General features: G+C 29.5%; 2 protein-coding genes and 1 long non-coding RNA gene across 5 annotated transcripts in view; 1 reads left to right on the top strand and 2 right to left on the bottom strand.

Annotated features, from left to right (window-relative positions):
* Positions 1–11,870: 11,870 nt before the first annotated feature.
* On the bottom strand, positions 11,871–12,376 carry LOC147644525 (uncharacterized). Its single transcript, XR_015270434.1, has 2 exons — positions 12,193–12,376; positions 11,871–12,107 (listed from the first exon to the last, which is right to left on the bottom strand). It is a non-coding gene; the product is annotated as an uncharacterized LOC147644525 (long non-coding RNA).
* A 296-nt stretch (positions 12,377–12,672) lies between these two features.
* Drip (aquaporin homolog protein drip) overlaps positions 12,673–20,328 on the bottom strand; it is a 69,376-nt gene continuing 61,720 nt past the window's right edge. For all 3 annotated transcript variants that reach the window (XM_086827326.1, XM_086827328.1, XM_020946826.2), the window contains 2 exons: positions 13,403–13,756; positions 12,673–13,340 (listed from right to left, as the gene is read on the bottom strand). In XM_086827326.1, the coding sequence (XP_086683452.1) occupies positions 13,152–13,340; positions 13,403–13,756 (543 nt within the window). In that variant the 3' untranslated portion in view covers positions 12,673–13,151. The remainder of the gene's footprint in view (positions 13,341–13,402; positions 13,757–20,328) is intronic.
* Positions 16,847–17,693, top strand: LOC110179364 (collectin-10). Its single transcript, XM_086827331.1, has 2 exons — positions 16,847–16,971; positions 17,040–17,693. Exons 1-2 carry the CDS (start codon positions 16,903–16,905, stop codon positions 17,646–17,648), a joined length of 678 nt encoding a protein of 225 aa, XP_086683457.1. The 5' UTR covers positions 16,847–16,902; the 3' UTR covers positions 17,649–17,693.

Consider the following 20,328-nt stretch of genomic DNA (forward strand, 5'->3'; position numbering starts at 1 on the left):
TTTTTAAGAGGCTAACAAAGCTGCATACTCAGTTTAAAACCTAAAATTTTTGCCATTTTTCGGAAATTTTAATGATGTAACCCCTTATCATTTTTTACAAAAATCGACAAAAATTGAAAAAATTTATTTTCTTTAAAATATAGCTAGATCGACTCGCCGTTTAATTCTGATCAAGAATATATATGATTTATGGGGTCGGAAATGACTCCTTCACTGCATTACAAGCTTCTGACTGAAATTAAAATACCATTTTTCTATAATTTTATGACCTTTTTTTATTCAAATCAAAGTTTAAAAAATTCATAACTAATCCAAAAATGCATTAATTTTAATTCGGATTGCTTTCCTATGTTTTTTGTTAATAGGACAATAAATCTGCATACTCAGTTTAACATTTTTAAAGCTTAAAATGACTGAAATTATAGTAGCATTCTTTGAACAGATATATTTATCTATAATTTTATATGACAATTTTTTCCTACACATCAAAAACTAAAAATCTCATAACTAATCCAAAAATGCATTAATTTTAATTCGGACTGCTTTCCTATGTTAGTTTTTAAGAGGCTAACAAAGCTGCATACTCAGTTTAAAACCTAAAATTTTTGCCATTTTTCGGAAATTTTAATGATGTAACCCCTTATCATTTTTTACAAAAATCGACAAAAATTGAAAAAATTTATTTTCTTTAAAATATAGCTAGATCGACTCGCCGTTTAATTCTGATCAAGAATATATATGATTTATGGGGTCGGAAATGACTCCTTCACTGCATTACAAGCTTCTGACTGAAATTAAAATACCATTTTTCTATAATTTTATGACCTTTTTTTATTCAAACCAAAGTTTAAAAAATTCATAACTAATCCAAAAATGCATTAATTTTAATTCGGATTGCTTTCCTATGTTTTCTGTTAATAGGACAATAAATCTGCATACTCAGTTTAACATTTTTAAAACTTAAAATGACTGAAATTATAGTAGCATTCTTTGAACAGATATATTTATCTATAATTTTATATGACAATTTTTTCCTACACATCAAAAACTAAAAATCTCATAACTAAGCCAAAAATGCATTAATTTTAATTCGGACTGCTTTCCTATGTTAGTTTTTAAGAGGTTAACAAAGCTGCATACTCAGTTTAAAACCTAAAATTTTTGCCATTTTTCGGAAATTTTAATGATGTAACCCCTTATCATTTTTTACAAAAATCGACAAAAATTGAAAAAATTTATTTTCTTTAAAATATAGCTAGATCGACTCGCCGTTTAATTCTGATCAAGAATATATATGATTTATGGGGTCGGAAATGACTCCTTCACTGCATTACAAGCTTCTGACTGAAATTAAAATACCATTTTTCTATAATTTTATGATCTTTTTTTATTCAAACCAAAGTTTAAAAAATTCATAACTAATCCAAAAATGCATTAATTTTAATTCGGATTGCTTTCCTATGTTTTCTGTTAATAGGACAATAAATCTGCATACTCAGTTTTACATTTTTAAAACTTAAAATGACTGAAATTATAGTAGCATTCTTTGAACAGATATATTTATCTATAATTTTATATGACAATTTTTTCCTACACATCAAAAACTAAAAATCTCATAACTAAGCCAAAAATGCATTAATTTTAATTCGGACTGCTTTCCTATGTTAGTTTTTAAGAGGTTAACAAAGCTGCATACTCAGTTTAAAACCTAAAATTTTTGCCATTTTTCGGAAATTTTAATGATGTAACCCCTTATCATTTTTTACAAAAATCGACAAAAATTGAAAAAATTTATTTTCTTTAAAATATAGCTAGATCGACTCGCCGTTTAATTCTGATCAAGAATATATATGATTTATGGGGTCGGAAATGACTCCTTCACTGCATTACAAGCTTCTGACTGAAATTAAAATACCATTTTTCTATAATTTTATGACCTTTTTTTATTCAAACCAAAGTTTAAAAAATTCATAACTAATCCAAAAATGCATTAATTTTAATTCGGATTGCTTTCCTATGTTTTCTGTTAATAGGACAATAAATCTGCATACTCAGTTTTACATTTTTAAAACTTAAAATGACTGAAATTATAGTAGCATTCTTTGAACAGATATATTTATCTATAATTTTATATGACAATTTTTTCCTACACATCAAAAACTAAAAATCTCATAACTAAGCCAAAAATGCATTAATTTTAATTCGGACTGCTTTCCTATGTTAGTTTTTAAGAGGTTAACAAAGCTGCATACTCAGTTTAAAACCTAAAATTTTTGCCATTTTTCGGAAATTTTAATGATGTAACCCCTTATCATTTTTTACAAAAATCGACAAAAATTGAACAAATTTATTTTCTTTAAAATATAGCTAGATCGACTCGCCGTTTAATTCTGATCAAGAATATATATGATTTATGGGGTCGGAAATGACTCCTTCACTGCATTACAAGCTTCTGACTGAAATTAAAATACCATTTTTCTATAATTTTATGACCTTTTTTTATTCAAACCAAAGTTTAAAAAATTCATAACTAATCCAAAAATACATTAATTTTAATTCGGATTGCTTTCCTATGTTTTCTGTTAATAGGACAATAAATCTGCATACTCAGTTTAACATTTTAAAAACTTAAAATGACTGAAATTATAGTAGCATTCTTTGAACAGATATATTTATCTATAATTTTATTTGACAATTTTTTCCTACACATCAAAAACTAAAAATCTCATAACTAAGCCAAAAATGCATTAATTTTAATTCGGACTGCTTTCCTATGTTAGTTTTTAAGAGGTTAACAAAGCTGCATACTCAGTTTAAAACCTAAAATTTTTGCCATTTTTCGGAAATTTTAATGATGTATCATTTTTTACAAAAATCGACAAAAATTGAAAAAATTTATTTTCTTTAAAATATAGCTAGATCGACTCGCCGTTTAATTCTGATCAAGAATATATATGATTTATGGGGTCGGAAATGACTCCTTCACTGCATTACAAGCTTCTGACTGAAATTAAAATACCATTTTTCTATAATTTTATGACCTTTTTTTATTCAAACCAAAGTTTAAAAAATTCATAACTAATCCAAAAATGCATTAATTTTAATTCGGATTGCTTTCCTATGTTTTCTGTTAATAGGACAATAAATCTGCATACTCAGTTTAACATTTTTAAAACTTAAAATGACTGAAATTATAGTAGCATTCTTTGAACAGATATATTTATCTATAATTTTATATGACAATTTTTTCCTACACATCAAAAACTAAAAATCTCATAACTAAGCCAAAAATGCATTAATTTTAATTCGGACTGCTTTCCTATGTTAGTTTTTATGAGATTAACAAAGCTGCATACTCAGTTTAAAACCAAAAATTTTTGCCATTTTTCGGAAATTTTAATGATGTAACCCCTTATCATTTTTTACAAAAATCGACAAAAATTGAAAAAATTTATTTTCTTTAAAATATAGCTAGATCGACTCGCCGTTTAATTCTGATCAAGAATATATATGATTTATGGGGTCGGAAATGACTCCTTCACTGCATTACAAGCTTCTGACTGAAATTAAAATACCATTTTTCTATAATTTTATGACCTTTTTTTATTCAAACCAAAGTTTAAAAAATTCATAACTAATCCAAAAATGCATTAATTTTAATTCGGATTGCTTTCCTATGTTTTCTGTTAATAGGACAATAAATCTGCATACTCAGTTTAACATTTTTAAAACTTAAAATGACTGAAATTATAGTAGCATTCTTTGAACAGATATATTTATCTATAATTTTATATGACAATTTTTTCCTACACATCAAAAACTAAAAATCTCATAACTAAGCCAAAAATGCATTAATTTTAATTCGGACTGCTTTCCTATGTTAGTTTTTAAGAGGTTAACAAAGCTGCATACTCAGTTTAAAACCTAAAATTTTTGCCATTTTTCGGAAATTTTAATGATGTAACCCCTTATCATTTTTTACAAAAATCGACAAAAATTGAAAAAATTTATTTTCTTTAAAATATAGCTAGATCGACTCGCCGTTTAATTCTGATCAAGAATATATATGATTTATGGGGTCGGAAATGACTCCTTCACTGCATTACAAGCTTCTGACTGAAATTAAAATACCATTTTTCTATAATTTTATGACCTTTTTTTATTCAAACCAAAGTTTAAAAAATTCATAACTAATCCAAAAATGCATTAATTTTAATTCGGATTGCTTTCCTATGTTTTCTGTTAATAGGACAATAAATCTGCATACTCAGTTTAACATTTTTAAAACTTAAAATGACTGAAATTATAGTAGCATTCTTTGAACAGATATATTTATCTATAATTTTATATGACAATTTTTTCCTACACATCAAAAACTAAAAATCTCATAACTAAGCCAAAAATGCATTAATTTTAATTCGGACTGCTTTCCTATGTTAGTTTTTAAGAGGTTAACAAAGCTGCATACTCAGTTTAAAACCTAAAATTTTTGCCATTTTTCGGAAATTTTAATGATGTAACCCCTTATCATTTTTTACAAAAATCGACAAAAATTGAAAAAATTTATTTTCTTTAAAATATAGCTAGATCGACTCGCCGTTTAATTCTGATCAAGAATATATATGATTTATGGGGTCGGAAATGACTCCTTCACTGCATTACAAGCTTCTGACTGAAATTAAAATACCATTTTTCTATAATTTTATGACCTTTATTTATTCAAACCAAAGTTTAAAAAATTCATAACTAATCCAAAAATGCATTAATTTTAATTCGTATTGCTTTCCTATGTTTTCTGTTAATAGGACAATAAATCTGCATACTCAGTTTAACATTTTTAAAACTTAAAATGACTGAAATTATAGTAGCATTCTTTGAACAGATATATTTATCTATAATTTTATATGACAATTTTTTCCTACACATCAAAAACTAAAAATCTCATAACTAAGCCAAAAATGCATTAATTTTAATTCGGACTGCTTTCCTATGTTAGTTTTTAAGATGTTAACAAAGCTGCATACTCAGTTTAAAACCTAAAATTTTTGCCATTTTTCGGAAATTTTAATGATGTAACCCCTTATCATTTTTTACAAAAATCGACAAAAATTGAAAAAATTTATTTTCTTTAAAATATAGCTAGATCGACTCGCCGTTTAATTCTGATCAAGAATATATATGATTTATGGGGTCGGAAATGACTCCTTCACTGCATTACAAGCTTCTGACTGAAATTAAAATACCATTTTTCTATAATTTTATGACCTTTATTTATTCAAACCAAAGTTTAAAAAATTCATAACTAATCCAAAAATGCATTAATTTTAATTCGTATTGCTTTCCTATGTTTTCTGTTAATAGGACAATAAATCTGCATACTCAGTTTAACATTTTTAAAACTTAAAATGACTGAAATTATAGTAGCATTCTTTGAACAGATATATTTATCTATAATTTTATATGACAATTTTTTCCTACACATCAAAAACTAAAAATCTCATAACTAAGCCAAAAATGCATTAATTTTAATTCGGACTGCTTTCCTATGTTAGTTTTTAAGATGTTAACAAAGCTGCATACTCAGTTTAAAACCTAAAATTTTTGCCATTTTTCGGAAATTTTAATGATGTAACCCCTTATCATTTTTTACAAAAATCGACAAAAATTGAAAAAATTTATTTTCTTTTAAATATAGCTAGATCGACTCGCCGTTTAATTCTGATCAAGAATATATATGATTTATGGGGTCGGAAATGACTCCTTCACTGCATTACAAGCTTCTGACTGAAATTAAAATACCATTTTTCTATAATTTTATGACCTTTTTTTATTCAAACCAAAGTTTAAAAAATTCATAACTAATCCAAAAATGCATTAATTTTAATTCGTATTGCTTTCCTATGTTTTCTGTTAATAGGACAATAAATCTGCATACTCAGTTTTACATTTTTAAAACTTAAAATGACTGAAATTATAGTAGCATTCTTTGAACAGATATATTTATCTATAATTTTATATGACAATTTTTTCCTACACATCAAAAACTAAAAATCTCATAACTAAGCCAAAAATGCATTAATTTTAATTCGGACTGCTTTCCTATGTTAGTTTTTAAGAGGTTAACAAAGCTGCATACTCAGTTTAAAACCTAAAATTTTTGCCATTTTTCGGAAATTTTAATGATGTAACCCCTTATCATTTTTTACAAAAATCGACAAAAATTGAAAAAATTTATTTTCTTTAAAATATAGCTAGATCGACTCGCCGTTTAATTCTGATCAAGAATATATATGATTTATGGGGTCGGAAATGACTCCTTCACTGCATTACAAGCTTCTGACTGAAATTAAAATACCATTTTTCTATAATTTTATGACCTTTTTTTATTCAAACCAAAGTTTAAAAAATTCATAACTAATCCAAAAATGCATTAATTTTAATTCGGATTGCTTTCCTATGTTTTCTGTTAATAGGACAATAAATCTGCATACTCAGTTTAACATTTTTAAAACTTAAAATGACTGAAATTATAGTAGCATTCTTTGAACAGATATATTTATCTATAATTTTATATGACAATTTTTTCCTACACATCAAAAACTAAAAATCTCATAACTAAGCCAAAAATGCATTAATTTTAATTCGGACTGCTTTCCTATGTTAGTTTTTATGAGATTAACAAAGCTGCATACTCAGTTTAAAACCAAAAATTTTTGCCATTTTTCGGAAATTTTAATGATGTAACCCCTTATCATTTTTTACAAAAATCGACAAAAATTGAAAAAATTTATTTTCTTTAAAATATAGCTAGATCGACTCGCCGTTTAATTCTGATCAAGAATATATATGATTTATGGGGTCGGAAATGACTCCTTCACTGCATTACAAGCTTCTGACTGAAATTAAAATACCATTTTTCTATAATTTTATGACCTTTTTTTATTCAAACCAAAGTTTAAAAAATTCATAACTAATCCAAAAATACATTAATTTTAATTCGGATTGCTTTCCTATGTTTTCTGTTAATAGGACAATAAATCTGCATACTCAGTTTAACATTTTAAAAACTTAAAATGACTGAAATTATAGTAGCATTCTTTGAACAGATATATTTATCTATAATTTTATATGACAATTTTTTCCTACACATCAAAAACTAAAAATCTCATAACTAAGCCAAAAATGCATTAATTTTAATTCGGACTGCTTTCCTATGTTAGTTTTTAAGAGGTTAACAAAGCTGCATACTCAGTTTAAAACCAAAAATTTTTGCCATTTTTCGGAAATTTTAATGATGTAACCCCTTATCATTTTTTACAAAAATCGACAAAAATTGAAAAAATTTATTTTCTTTAAAATATAGCTAGATCGACTCGCCGTTTAATTCTGATCAAGAATATATATGATTTATGGGGTCGGAAATGACTCCTTCACTGCATTACAAGCTTCTGACTGAAATTAAAATACCATTTTTCTATAATTTTATGACCTTTATTTATTCAAACCAAAGTTTAAAAAATTCATAACTAATCCAAAAATGCATTAATTTTAATTCGTATTGCTTTCCTATGTTTTCTGTTAATAGGACAATAAATCTGCATACTCAGTTTAACATTTTTAAAACTTAAAATGACTGAAATTATAGTAGCATTCTTTGAACAGATATATTTATCTATAATTTTATATGACAATTTTTTCCTACACATCAAAAACTAAAAATCTCATAACTAAGCCAAAAATGCATTAATTTTAATTCGGACTGCTTTCCTATGTTAGTTTTTAAGAGGTTAACAAAGCTGCATACTCAGTTTAAAACCTAAAATTTTTGCCATTTTTCGGAAATTTTAATGATGTAACCCCTTATCATTTTTTACAAAAATCGACAAAAATTGAAAAAATTTATTTTCTTTAAAATATAGCTAGATCGACTCGCCGTTTAATTCTGATCAAGAATATATATGATTTATGGGGTCGGAAATGACTCCTTCACTGCATTACAAGCTTCTGACTGAAATTAAAATACCATTTTTCTATAATTTTATGACCTTTTTTTATTCAAACCAAAGTTTAAAAAATTCATAACTAATCCAAAAATGCATTAATTTTAATTCGTATTGCTTTCCTATGTTTTCTGTTAATAGGACAATAAATCTGCATACTCAGTTTTACATTTTTAAAACTTAAAATGACTGAAATTATAGTAGCATTCTTTGAACAGATATATTTATCTATAATTTTATATGACAATTTTTTCCTACACATCAAAAACTAAAAATCTCATAACTAAGCCAAAAATGCATTAATTTTAATTCGGACTGCTTTCCTATGTTAGTTTTTAAGAGGTTAACAAAGCTGCATACTCAGTTTAAAACCTAAAATTTTTGCCATTTTTCGGAAATTTTAATGATGTAACCCCTTATCATTTTTTACAAAAATCGACAAAAATTGAAAAAATTTATTTTCTTTAAAATATAGCTAGATCGACTCGCCGTTTAATTCTGATCAAGAATATATATGATTTATGGGGTCGGAAATGACTCCTTCACTGCATTACAAGCTTCTGACTGAAATTAAAATACCATTTTTCTATAATTTTATGACCTTTTTTTATTCAAACCAAAGTTTAAAAAATTCATAACTAATCCAAAAATGCATTAATTTTAATTCGTATTGCTTTCCTATGTTTTCTGTTAATAGGACAATAAATCTGCATACTCAGTTTTACATTTTTAAAACTTAAAATGACTGAAATTATAGTAGCATTCTTTGAACAGATATATTTATCTATAATTTTATATGACAATTTTTTCCTACACATCAAAAACTAAAAATCTCATAACTAAGCCAAAAATGCATTAATTTTAATTCGGACTGCTTTCCTATGTTAGTTTTTAAGAGGTTAACAAAGCTGCATACTCAGTTTAAAACCTAAAATTTTTGCCATTTTTCGGAAATTTTAATGATGTAACCCCTTATCATTTTTTACAAAAATCGACAAAAATTGAAAAAATTTATTTTCTTTAAAATATAGCTAGATCGACTCGCCGTTTAATTCTGATCAAGAATATATATGATTTATGGGGTCGGAAATGACTCCTTCACTGCATTACAAGCTTCTGACTGAAATTAAAATACCATTTTTCTATAATAATATGACCTTTTTTTATTCAAATCAAAGTTTAAAAAATTCATAACTAATCCAAAAATGCATTAATTTTAATTCGGATTGCTTTCCTATGTTTTCTGTTAATAGGACAATAAATCTGCATACTCAGTTTAACATTTTTAAAACTTAAAATGACTGAAATTATAGTAGCATTCTTTGAACAGATATATTTATCTATAATTTTATATGACAATTTTTTCCTACACATCAAAAACTACAAATCTCATAACTAAGCCAAAAATGCATTAATTTTAATTCGGACTGCTTCCCTATGTTAGTTTTTAAGAGGTTAACAAAGCTGCATACTCAGTTTAAAACCTAAAATTTTTGCCATTTTTCGGAAATTTTAATGATGTAACCCCTTATCATTTTTTACAAAAATCGACAAAAATTGAAAAAATTTATTTTCTTTAAAATATAGCTAGATCGACTCGCCGTTTAATTCTGATCAAGAATATATATGATTTATGGGGTCGGAAATGACTCCTTCACTGCATTACAAGCTTCTGACTGAAATTAAAATACCATTTTTCTATAATTTTATGACATTTTTTTATTCAAATCAAAGTTTAAAAAATTCATAACTAATCCAAAAATGCATTAATTTTAATTCGGATTGCTTTCCTATGTTTTCTGTTAATAGGACAATAAATCTGCATACTCAGTTTAACATTTTTAAAACCTAAAATGACTGAATTATAGTAGCTTTCTTTGAACAGATATATTTATCTTTAAAATTAAAATATAAATATATAAATAATTTAAAATATAGCTAGATCGACTCGCCGTTTAATTCTGATCAAGAATATATATGATTTATGGGGTCGGAAATGACTCCTTCACTGCATTACAAGCTTCTGACTGAAATTAAAATACAATTTTTCTATAATTTTATGACATTTTTTTATTCAAATCAAAGTTTAAAAAATTCATAACTAATCCAAAAATGCATTAATTTTAATTCGGATTGCTTTCCTATGTTTTCTGTTAATAGGACAATAAATCTGCATACTCAGTTTAACATTTTTAAAACCTAAAATGACTGAATTATAGTAGCTTTCTTTGAACAGATATATTTATCTTTAAAATTAAAATATAAATATATAAATAATTTAAAATATAGCTAGATCGACTCGCCGTTTAATTCTGATCAAGAATATAAATGATTTATGGGGTCGGAAATGACTCCTTCACTGCATTACAAGCTTCTGACTGAAATTAAAATACCATTTTTCTATAATTTTATGACCTTTTTTTATTCAAATCAAAGTTTAAAAAATTCATAACTAATCCAAAAATGCATTAATTTTAATTCGGATTGCTTTCCTATGTTTTCTGTTAATAGGACAATAAATCTGCATACTCAGTTTAACATTTTTAAAACCTAAAATGACTGAATTATAGTAGCTTTCTTTGAACAGATATATTTATCTTTAAAATTAAAATATAAATATATAAATAATTTAAAATATAGCTAGATCGACTCGCCGTTTAATTCTGATCAAGAATATATATGATTTATGGGGTCGGAAATGACTCCTTCACTGCATTACAAGCTTCTGACTGAAATTAAAATACCATTTTTCTATAATTTTATGACCTTTTTTTATTCAAATCAAAGTTTAAAAAATTCATAACTAATCCAAAAATGCATTAATTTTAATTCGGATTGCTTTCCTATGTTTTCTGTAAATAGGACAATAAATCTGCATACTCAGTTTAACATTTTTAAAACCTAAAATGACTGAATTATAGTAGCTTTCTTTGAACAGATATATTTATCTATACTTTTATATGACAATTTTTTCCTACACATCAAAAACTAAAAATCTCATAACTAAGCCAAAAATGCATTAATTTTAATTCGGATTGCTTTCCTATGTTAGCTTTTAAGAGGTTAATCGTTTTTAATCGTGGTTATTGTTATCGCAAATACTTGCTAGATAGCAAAACATAATTCTTGTCATATCATATTAATCAAGTATTATAGTTTAGTATTAGTTTTTGATGTTTTAAAAGCGTAGAATGTAAAGAAAATTCTTTACCAATTTCTTACATGTTAAGTTTTTTATACTTTCTGACACCCAACAATACAGCGAGGTAAAGTCTGATGGTGGTTAATTTATAGAAGGTAGATGTCTGCGCTAAATAAAAACTGCCTAGAATATCTTGTAAAATGTAAATATGAAAACTTTTTTTTAAATGATTATAATTATTATTAGATCTAAGAAATTTTAAACATTTTTCAGCTTTTTAATTTATTTTTTTATTAGCTTTAATTAGCTATTATTTATTATTAGCTTGAATTCTAAATTGGCGTTGATAAGTTCAATATGAGCTGAAATAATTCACAACAGGCGGACGTGCCTATACTTGGCATACTTTTGTGCTGAATTGAGAAGGGAAATACAATTTCTATTGCAATAGTTCGCCCTGCGGCCGCTAGATGGCTTTCATGAAGACTTAAAATATCCATTCTAGGGACGTTTTAAAATTAAATATTTAGGTATTTATAGCAGAGTCTCAAATAATTAGTATTTATATTCTAAGGGGGGATATTAAATAACTGGCTACAGTAATTATCAATAAGATGCTTAGCAACCTTCATCTTCATGGACTTATAAATATATATTACATAAAAGACATATTTTGAATTTTTACCTATTTATTGCTCCATTATTTAATAGGACAAAGCAGGAAACCCTATATGTATTTATTTTTTATTTCATTATTTAATAGGACAAAGCAGGAAACCCTATATGCATTTATTTTTTGTAGAAATAATTATTATTATAATTCATATAATTTCATTTCTTTTTTTATAATTAACGAGAATCGATTTTTGGTCATTATTATACTGATTATAAATATATTGTAGACTCTAGCTGTGGCTCATCGGAGTTAAGCTTTCGGATTTCTTCATCCGGAACTCAGGTCATAGCTGGAATTAAAAGGAAAAACAAGCAATTCTAGTGAGGAAACATTGCTTACTTATCCCCGCAACCCCAAATTGAAACACTAATTACCTTAGATTACCCGTAATACCAACTGTTAGGCTGCCCGGAGTGGCCTCGTCGGCCAACAGGCAATACATCATCACAAGGATGCAAAGGATGCCAAAGGCAAACCAAGCCATAACGGGGATTCGGAGGGCATCGAGTGACCAAAAAGGTTCAGGACCTTGAACTGGCTGGCAGCCTTTCTTAAACTGAAATTTATACATTAACTTTGGCACAAACGACTAGCACTTAACGCCCACTAAATATTAGTAATAAAAGCGTTAAGCCATAGGTATCCATAGGTAGCTTTCCTGGCCAATTGCAGAAGCGTTAAATTCCTTCCTTACCAGAAGCATTCCGCTGCTAATTAATTTTAAGAAATTATAGAAACAAAATGTCAGCCCCATGATTGCCTGTGATGAATGGTTATATCTTACACTATAAAGCCTGGAAAATAATATTAAAATAGCTTAAAGCCCCAAGGACATACACAATGCTCAGCTGATATTTTCTTAATCCTTTTTTTTATTACACATAGTCATAATACAATTCGTGGGTGCTCAACAATAGTGTTCAACGGTATGGAAAATCCATCGATTTTCCCATAGAAAATGTACTGTGCTTTCGAGTTTTCAAATACAGTTTTTTCTTTGATTTGTGTAAGGACATGTGTGTTTGTGGGCGTATAATTTAGCTTAAAATTACTCAAATACAATATCAATTAATATATTGCATATTTAAAGTGTTAGCTTCGCGTTTTTAATTAAAACTAAAACAAGGCATTTGCGTTTTTTTTATTTTTTAACAAATAAAAATGTGAGAATATTTTCCAAGAGAAATTTTCCGGAAGCGAATTCGATGTGTGTCCCTGTCTGGATGAAAAGCGAAAATGTGATGCGAATGGAAAGCGGGGGTTTTCATATTGTGCGGACATTTACATTTACAAATATATTTAATATAGTAAGGGATTTTCTGGGACTCATTGCCTAGAAGTCGTACGAGTTGGCCTCATCGTCGCCCTTGCGTACCTTGAAGATGAATCTATAGAGGATTCCGGCAATCAGGCCACCGGCAATGGGCCCAACCCAGTATACCCAGTGATCGGCCCACATACCCTGGACCACAGCGGGGCCAAAGGATCGGGCGGGATTCATGCTGGCACCGCTCAGTTTGATCTGTAAATTAAATTAATTAATTAAACTCTAATCTAAGGGATGGCTGCTTCCTAAAAACCTACCGCACACAGATGCCCAGCGGTAATGGATAATCCCACAGCCAGTGGCGCCGATCCCTTGATGTCCAAACGAGCCGAATCCGAGACCGCCTTCACCACAAACACCAGAATGAAGGTGATGAGAGCCTCAATCAGCACCGCCTGGCCAGCATCCAGGGCGGGATCAAAGCTGGAGACACCCAGACCAGCTCCAGCAACTCCATTCAGAGCCACCTTGATCACAGCCGCTCCAGCAATCGCTCCAACACACTGCACAATGATGTAGAAGGCCGCCTTGAGGATGCTGATCTCGCCGACGATCAGGAAGCCCAGGGTTACAGCAGGGTTGATGTGGCAGCCACTCAAGTGGCCCAGGCCCTGGAAAAAGGGAAGAAAAGAAATTAATAGGGATATTTCATATGGTTATATGAATTTAAATAAATTTCCCCCAAGAATTTGATAGCCTTTAATTTCATTTAGAAGCTTGTAATGCAGTGAAGGAGTCATTTCCGACCCCATAAATCATATATATTCTTGATCAGAATTAAACGGCGAGTCGATCTAGCTATATTTTAAAGAAAATTAATTTTTTCAATTTTTGTCGATTTTTTAAAAAAATGATAAGGGGTTACATCATTAAAATTTCCGAAAAATGTCAAAAATTTTAGGTTTTAAACTGAGTATGCAGTTTTGTTAACCTCTTAAAAACTAACATAGGAAAGCAATCCAAATTACAATTAATGCTTTTTTGGCTTAGTTATGAGATTTTTAATCTTTGATGTGTAGGAAAAAATTGTCATTTAAAAATTTATATACTGCTCAAAGAATTCTATTATAATTTCAGTATTTTTAAGTTTTCTTTTATTTTAATTATCCATGATTAATATCAAACATTTCCTTATATTTTCATATCAAAAGATAAGAATTTCTAACATATATTCAAGAATCTCAAGATCGAGAGATTAATGTCCTATTATTAATTGATTTAAAACTTCCATTTATTGCCACCTATCAAAATATTGCTTAAATATTGACATCACTCTCAAAACTGCTAAATGACCGCTTTAATAAATTGATTTGACATTTTTTTAAAGGCTGCGTAAATTCTTAAAGCAAATTAATTTTTGTCAAGTCCCTAATTAATACAAACAAAAAGGGGCAAATTTCTTGCTTCACTAAATGTTCCAATTAATGTTAATAACAAAACGGGTTTCATGATGACTTTAAGATTTAAACTAAGGTAGAATTCATTCTGCATTAAAACAACTTTTAATTAATCTTAATTTTTGTTCGATTTTTGTAAAAAAAAAAGTTAAAATTGGAGTTCGAAATGTCAAATTGACACGCAACGCAACATCTTAACCATCTCCATTTAATTTTCTGCCCTTTGGCAGGTGCTTTTTTTATCGAATTTTCTCAGTTTCTTAGTTTCTTATTTTCCGATTGTTTGATTTTCCCAAATCGAAGATTGCACCATCGTCTAACATGGACGGATACAAGCAATTTGTCAGAGTTGAGATGCACTCGAGTGCATTTATTGTCTGGTTTTTATAAGCGGAGTTCAGGTCGAGTTGGCTTGAAAGTAAAAGTGGATTTCGCTGGAACCGCTGAGTCACCCGGCCCGAGAGGAGATCTCTGGGCTTACTGCCAATCGGTTTGGTTTTGGATCGAATCGGAGATCGAGTATTATGAATGAAGCCGCAAAACGCACAGCTCCACACTCAAGGTCGATGTGCAGGCTTCTATGTTTGATATCTCTCTACTTTGTTGTATTTCTCTCCTTTGGTTCGTTTCGATTGGATTTGATACGAATTCGATTTCGATATGGTTTTCCAGCATGGCCAATGTCGTGCGTCGCATTGCGTTTAATTAATAAATGCGCAAAAAGTGCGCCGCTACAAACAAAATCAAATAAAATAAAATAAGAGGGAAAAATCTGTGTTGGCCGCTAATTACAAATGCCGCCAAGAGCAAGATCGAGTCGGGTTCTGAGCTCTCGCACCGAAATAGCGTAAATAAACAACAAATATCCAACGAATTCAAGCCACTCGAACTCGAACTCAAACTCGAACGACTTCTTGACATTTTGGTTATGCTCATGCGTGCATTGCAATTTTATTTTCGCTTATTTTCAAGTTGGTTTTTTTCATTCTATCAACTTGCCGCTGACCTAATCGCCGAGATCTGATCTGGCTATAGGCCTATCGCATTGTTCTCGGCTCTCAAAAGCCCCATAGCTCCAGCAAAACAGTCATGAAATTAATCAAATTTATTGTTGTTGAGACCCGAAAGTCTATAATTAAATTTAATATATGCATCCAAAAGCAATCGCGATCAACGGCCTGCGCCCAGACCCCACGACATCGACTACGAGTGCGTGTGAAATTTGAAGTCGAAAAATGATTTGGACAAGTGAGTCATCGATTAAATATGACTTGTGTTTGAATAGGATTTAACTACGATTTTTTTGAGAGGATTTTAAAGAATTTTATAGCTTTTGTGGTACTAAAAATGGGTTAGATTCAAGCATAATATATATACAATAAAATAAAGTAAAGGTTTAAAAATAATTCTTTAAAATGTGCTTTAAGAAAAATCTTTGTATCGACATGTTTGGATATTCTCCAAGATTTTAAGGGAATTATTATAATAGGAAACAAGTAAATTTAAAAAATATATAAATTCTACGTTAATTGTGAAAATAATGTTTAGAATATAAAATATTAGCATTTGTAAATATTTACATATGTTTATCCTTGCAGGGTATTATAATTTTAGTCAGAAGCTTCAAAATCAGTGAAGGAGTCATTTCCGACCGCATAAATCATATATATTCTTGATCAGAGTTAAACGGCGAGTCGATCTAGCTATATTTTAAAGAAAATAAATTTTTTCAATTTTTGTCGACTTTTTTAAAAAATGATAAGGGGTTACATCATTAAAATTTCCTAAAAATGGCAAAAATTTAAGGTTTTAAACTGAGTATGCAGTTTTGTTAACCTCTTAAAAACTAGCATAAAAAAGCAATCCGAATTAAAATTGATGCATTTTTAGCTTAGTTATGAGATTTTTAGTCTTTGATGTGTAGGAAAAAATTGTCATATAAAATTATAGATAAATATATCTGTTCAAAGAATGCTTCTATAATTTCAATCATTTTAAGTTTTTAAAATGTTAAACTGAGTATGCAGATTTATTGTCCTATTAACGATATATTATGGGAAAATTCCTTAAAAATCTATTAAGTCTATAAGGTTTTCTCAATTAAAATAATTTCTTGTGAACATTTCCAAAACATTCCAAACATTATCATACCTCGTGAGAATTTCTGTGCAAAGAGGTATCTATCTGAAAGTAACCCTGATAAGGCTGGAAATACTCCATATAAAGACAATCTTGCAGCGTAAGATTTTCTGCTTTGCATAAATTTTAAGAGCTTATAAAGTCATCGAATAAGATTCTGCCAAATGTGTGCATCAGTCTTACTCTGAAACTCGAGTAGAAAAGTATTGAAAATCCAAGACATGCGCTGCTTTATTATTTTTGGAATATTAACAATATACCTTCAGAAATCACACTCTGCAGTCTGTGTGGTGAGTGCTTTTACGATGAAATTATGATTTTAATATATAATAAAATATACTATTTAATAAATATCCAGGGTGATGAGTGTCAAACGCAATGTGCTGCCTATTGCTTTGGAGCCCTTAGTCCTTGCATGTCCAACCTGGCCATCCTGCAGAAGCGAACGGAGGCCTGTGAGGCAGCTGTGACCATAGCAAGGATAGCTCTCACGGACAAGAGATTGGACACCTTTGGGTCTCCATTGATCACTCAACAGGATAGGGAAAATAAATCCCAGTTACTCCTCCCAGCAAATCTGACCAAGGAAACTTTCACCCAACTTGGCACTAAGTATTACTATATCGAAAAGGAACAAAAGTTAAACTGGCACGAGGCTTTGGGCAAATGCCACAGGATGGGTGGCCACCTGGCTAGTCCACAGAACCAGGAGGAGCTGGATGTCTTCAACAATAAACTGGTTGGTCTGCATCGCTACTGGATCGATGTGACCAATCAGTTCAAGGAGGACGAGTATGTGTCCTTCACCAGTGCCTCCACAGCGAAATATCTCCGGTGGGCGGAGGGAGAACCCACCAAGGATGGCAAATGTGTGGATATTCGGACATTTAATGGAAAGACAACCATGAATGATAATACTTGCTCCGTTAAATTGTTTTTCATTTGCGAAAAGCTAGCTGACTTATAGATTTTCATAGAATTTTCCTAATTAAATTAAATAGCAAACTCTAAAGTCTTATTTTATGGTTTTTAAAATAAGGAATTTTAGATACATTTGTTAAAAGATCTACGAGTTTTCTGTGAATTTAAATCTTATGTGAAGCATCTTAACAAAAGTGAAATGGAATAGACTCTAAAACCTTTTTTTATAGTATTTAAAATTTGTGATTTTGGAAATTCATAGATCTTTGGGATTTATTTAATTTAAATCTAAAGCAAAGCATCAAAATGTAATAGAAATATATAGTATTTAATTAATAACTCTGTAAAGAGTATGATTATTATTACAAAATAAACGTTGAAGTTTGTTTACGAGGCAATATGACTATTTTATTTGTTGAAAATGGAACAATGGAATGGATTTTTAATGTATATAATGCTTTATCTTTAATAGCAAGTCTTAAATTAAAATCTAAGCTTAACAAGGCTTTAAAAAATTCTAAAAATTTTAGAGAACTGAAAGTTAAAAGTGCACCTTAGAATTCCTTATCAATATCCATAATCTAAACTCGATTGAGCATTATTTCGTGTCAGCACTCGTTGCACTCTCAAGGTTTTCCAATGGCTACGAAAAGTCTGCCAAAGCCTGGTGTCTCCTCGGTGTCTCTTCCACCAAGCGAGTTGTAAGTATACATATATCTATCTAAATATATATGAATCAATATATATATATATAGTTAAAGAGATATATCGAGATCGATTGGCTTACGCATGTGCAGCAGCCACAGCCGCCGCAGTTCGACATTTACGCTTAAATCATATTTTATGGCTTTTCAGTTGAAAATCGAATGTTAACTTGTTTGTTTCGTTCTGCTTTTCAGCAACATTTTGGCGATTGTTGTTGTAGGTATTCGGTTTTTTTCTTATTCTATTTTATTTTTTAGCTTGTTTGCTGATTCAATTCAAGTTCGCATCGGGCCAAAGCCAAAGTCGAAGTCGAAGTTTGTTCAACCAACTTGACTCTCGATTGCGATCGCCAGAATTGAAAATGAAAACGTGAATGCTGCACGCACTGAGTTTTCTTGTTTTCCTTTTTTCTCGTTTTTTTTGTGTCGGTTTTTTACTTAAGCCGCCTGCGTAATTAAATCAAATAATGGCTTTAACTACAGACTTAATGTAGTGATTTTTGTGAGTTTTAAAACATAAGAAAAACTAAATTTAGGAATTTCAATTAGTTAGTTAAAGTTATTCAACTTTATTCCATTTAAATATATATTATATTATAAATTATATATTATATATATCATCACAAATAACATAGACAAGCCTCGAACATGATTTTTCTCCGATTGCAATCTCCAAAGTTGACATCTTAAAGTTCCCCCATAGAAAAACTGAAAGTTGCGCTACGATCGTTTAATTCAAATTTTTCCAAGCACGTCTTATTGTTGTTTTGCCATTTTCCCTTCCACAATTTGTTTTTCTTCTCTTTCTTTAGTTGCATTAAATTTCATTTTTATTTTATAAAGATTAGCATTTTCTTAGATTTACTTCCTTGAAAGCGAAACGATTGGTGATATGCGAACTGCATATAAATGTGGATCTGCCGGCGATTTTGCATTTGAAGTGCCGATCTCTAGGAATGCGATAGCCATAAGCTTCAGGGAAAGGGGATTTACAGTCACATATCATATTTCTTGACTTATTTCTTGACATATTTTCTATAGCTTATTGTATGTTAAAGTTGTCGTAGGGAATACGCTTTTATTTTTGCTTGGCAATTGGCACGTTTTCCAATTTGACGCCACGCGTTTTGCTCCATTGAACAGTTATAGCTTTGCTATATAAATATATTTATTTTTCTACATATATAGTAATATATGACGATGACGAATGTGCAACAAATGACCATTGTCGTCACACAAATGCTGACGAAAAGAAAATTAGCAATGCATAGCCGAGTTAATCGCAAGCTCGAACGCTACCAATCAATCGCTTTTGCAAACTTACAAGCCCGCGAGAAAAGCTGGAAAAGCTGAAAATGCTGGCACGAGTTGCAGTCATGTGACTGCATCTTTTACAACTTCCATCTGGCATCTTGCATCTTGCATCTTGGGTTTTTGCAATCGACGGGCAACTAATTTGCCACTAATGGTCCAAAAATGTTGCAAGTGTTTTCCGCGCGCGCCGGGAAATTGCTCAGGGAAGGCGTCGGGCGTCAATAATGTTTTTGTTTTTGTTTGCCAGCAATTTAGCTACTTGATTTCATTAGGGAAATTATTCACGCTTTCAATGTGATTATTAGATTGTGATTTGTTCAAAGTTATTATATAAGAAAACATATATATTACAACATAACATAACAAGAGCGATTTGCTGGAGTCACTTAGAGATTTATTAAATGTTACTCATACGACTAGTGGTACAGATTATATTTAATTTATCTATCAGGCACTTTCTAGAGTTGTTATATCGATTTGTTATTATTTGTTATCAAATATTTAGAGTATATAATTAAGGCACATTTATGGTTTATTAGCAAATATAAAGAAATACCTATTCTACTTAAGGTATAATTACCAATTGAGCCACTTAAGAACCTTTAGAAATTGAAACCATTTTCCTAACAAAACTTCAAGCTAATCTTGTAAAAATCTATTCAAAATGAATCTAAAAATAGCTAAAAATTCCCATATATCTACAAACGT

This window comes from Drosophila serrata, unplaced genomic scaffold (assembly GCF_035046125.1).
Source record: "Drosophila serrata isolate PLE 108 unplaced genomic scaffold, ASM3504612v1 contig_165, whole genome shotgun sequence".
Lineage (NCBI taxonomy): Eukaryota > Metazoa > Arthropoda > Insecta > Diptera > Drosophilidae > Drosophila > Drosophila serrata.

Bases quoted from the DNA above. Each gene is read 5' to 3' on its own strand.
- LOC110179364 (XM_086827331.1), top strand. From the start codon at position 16,903: ATGCGCTGCTTTATTATTTTTGGAATATTAACAATATACCTTCAGAAA. The intron at 16,972-17,039 runs GTGAGTGCTTTT...ATAAATATCCAG, and splicing joins CACACTCTGCAGTCTGTGTG to GGTGATGAGTGTCAAACGCA.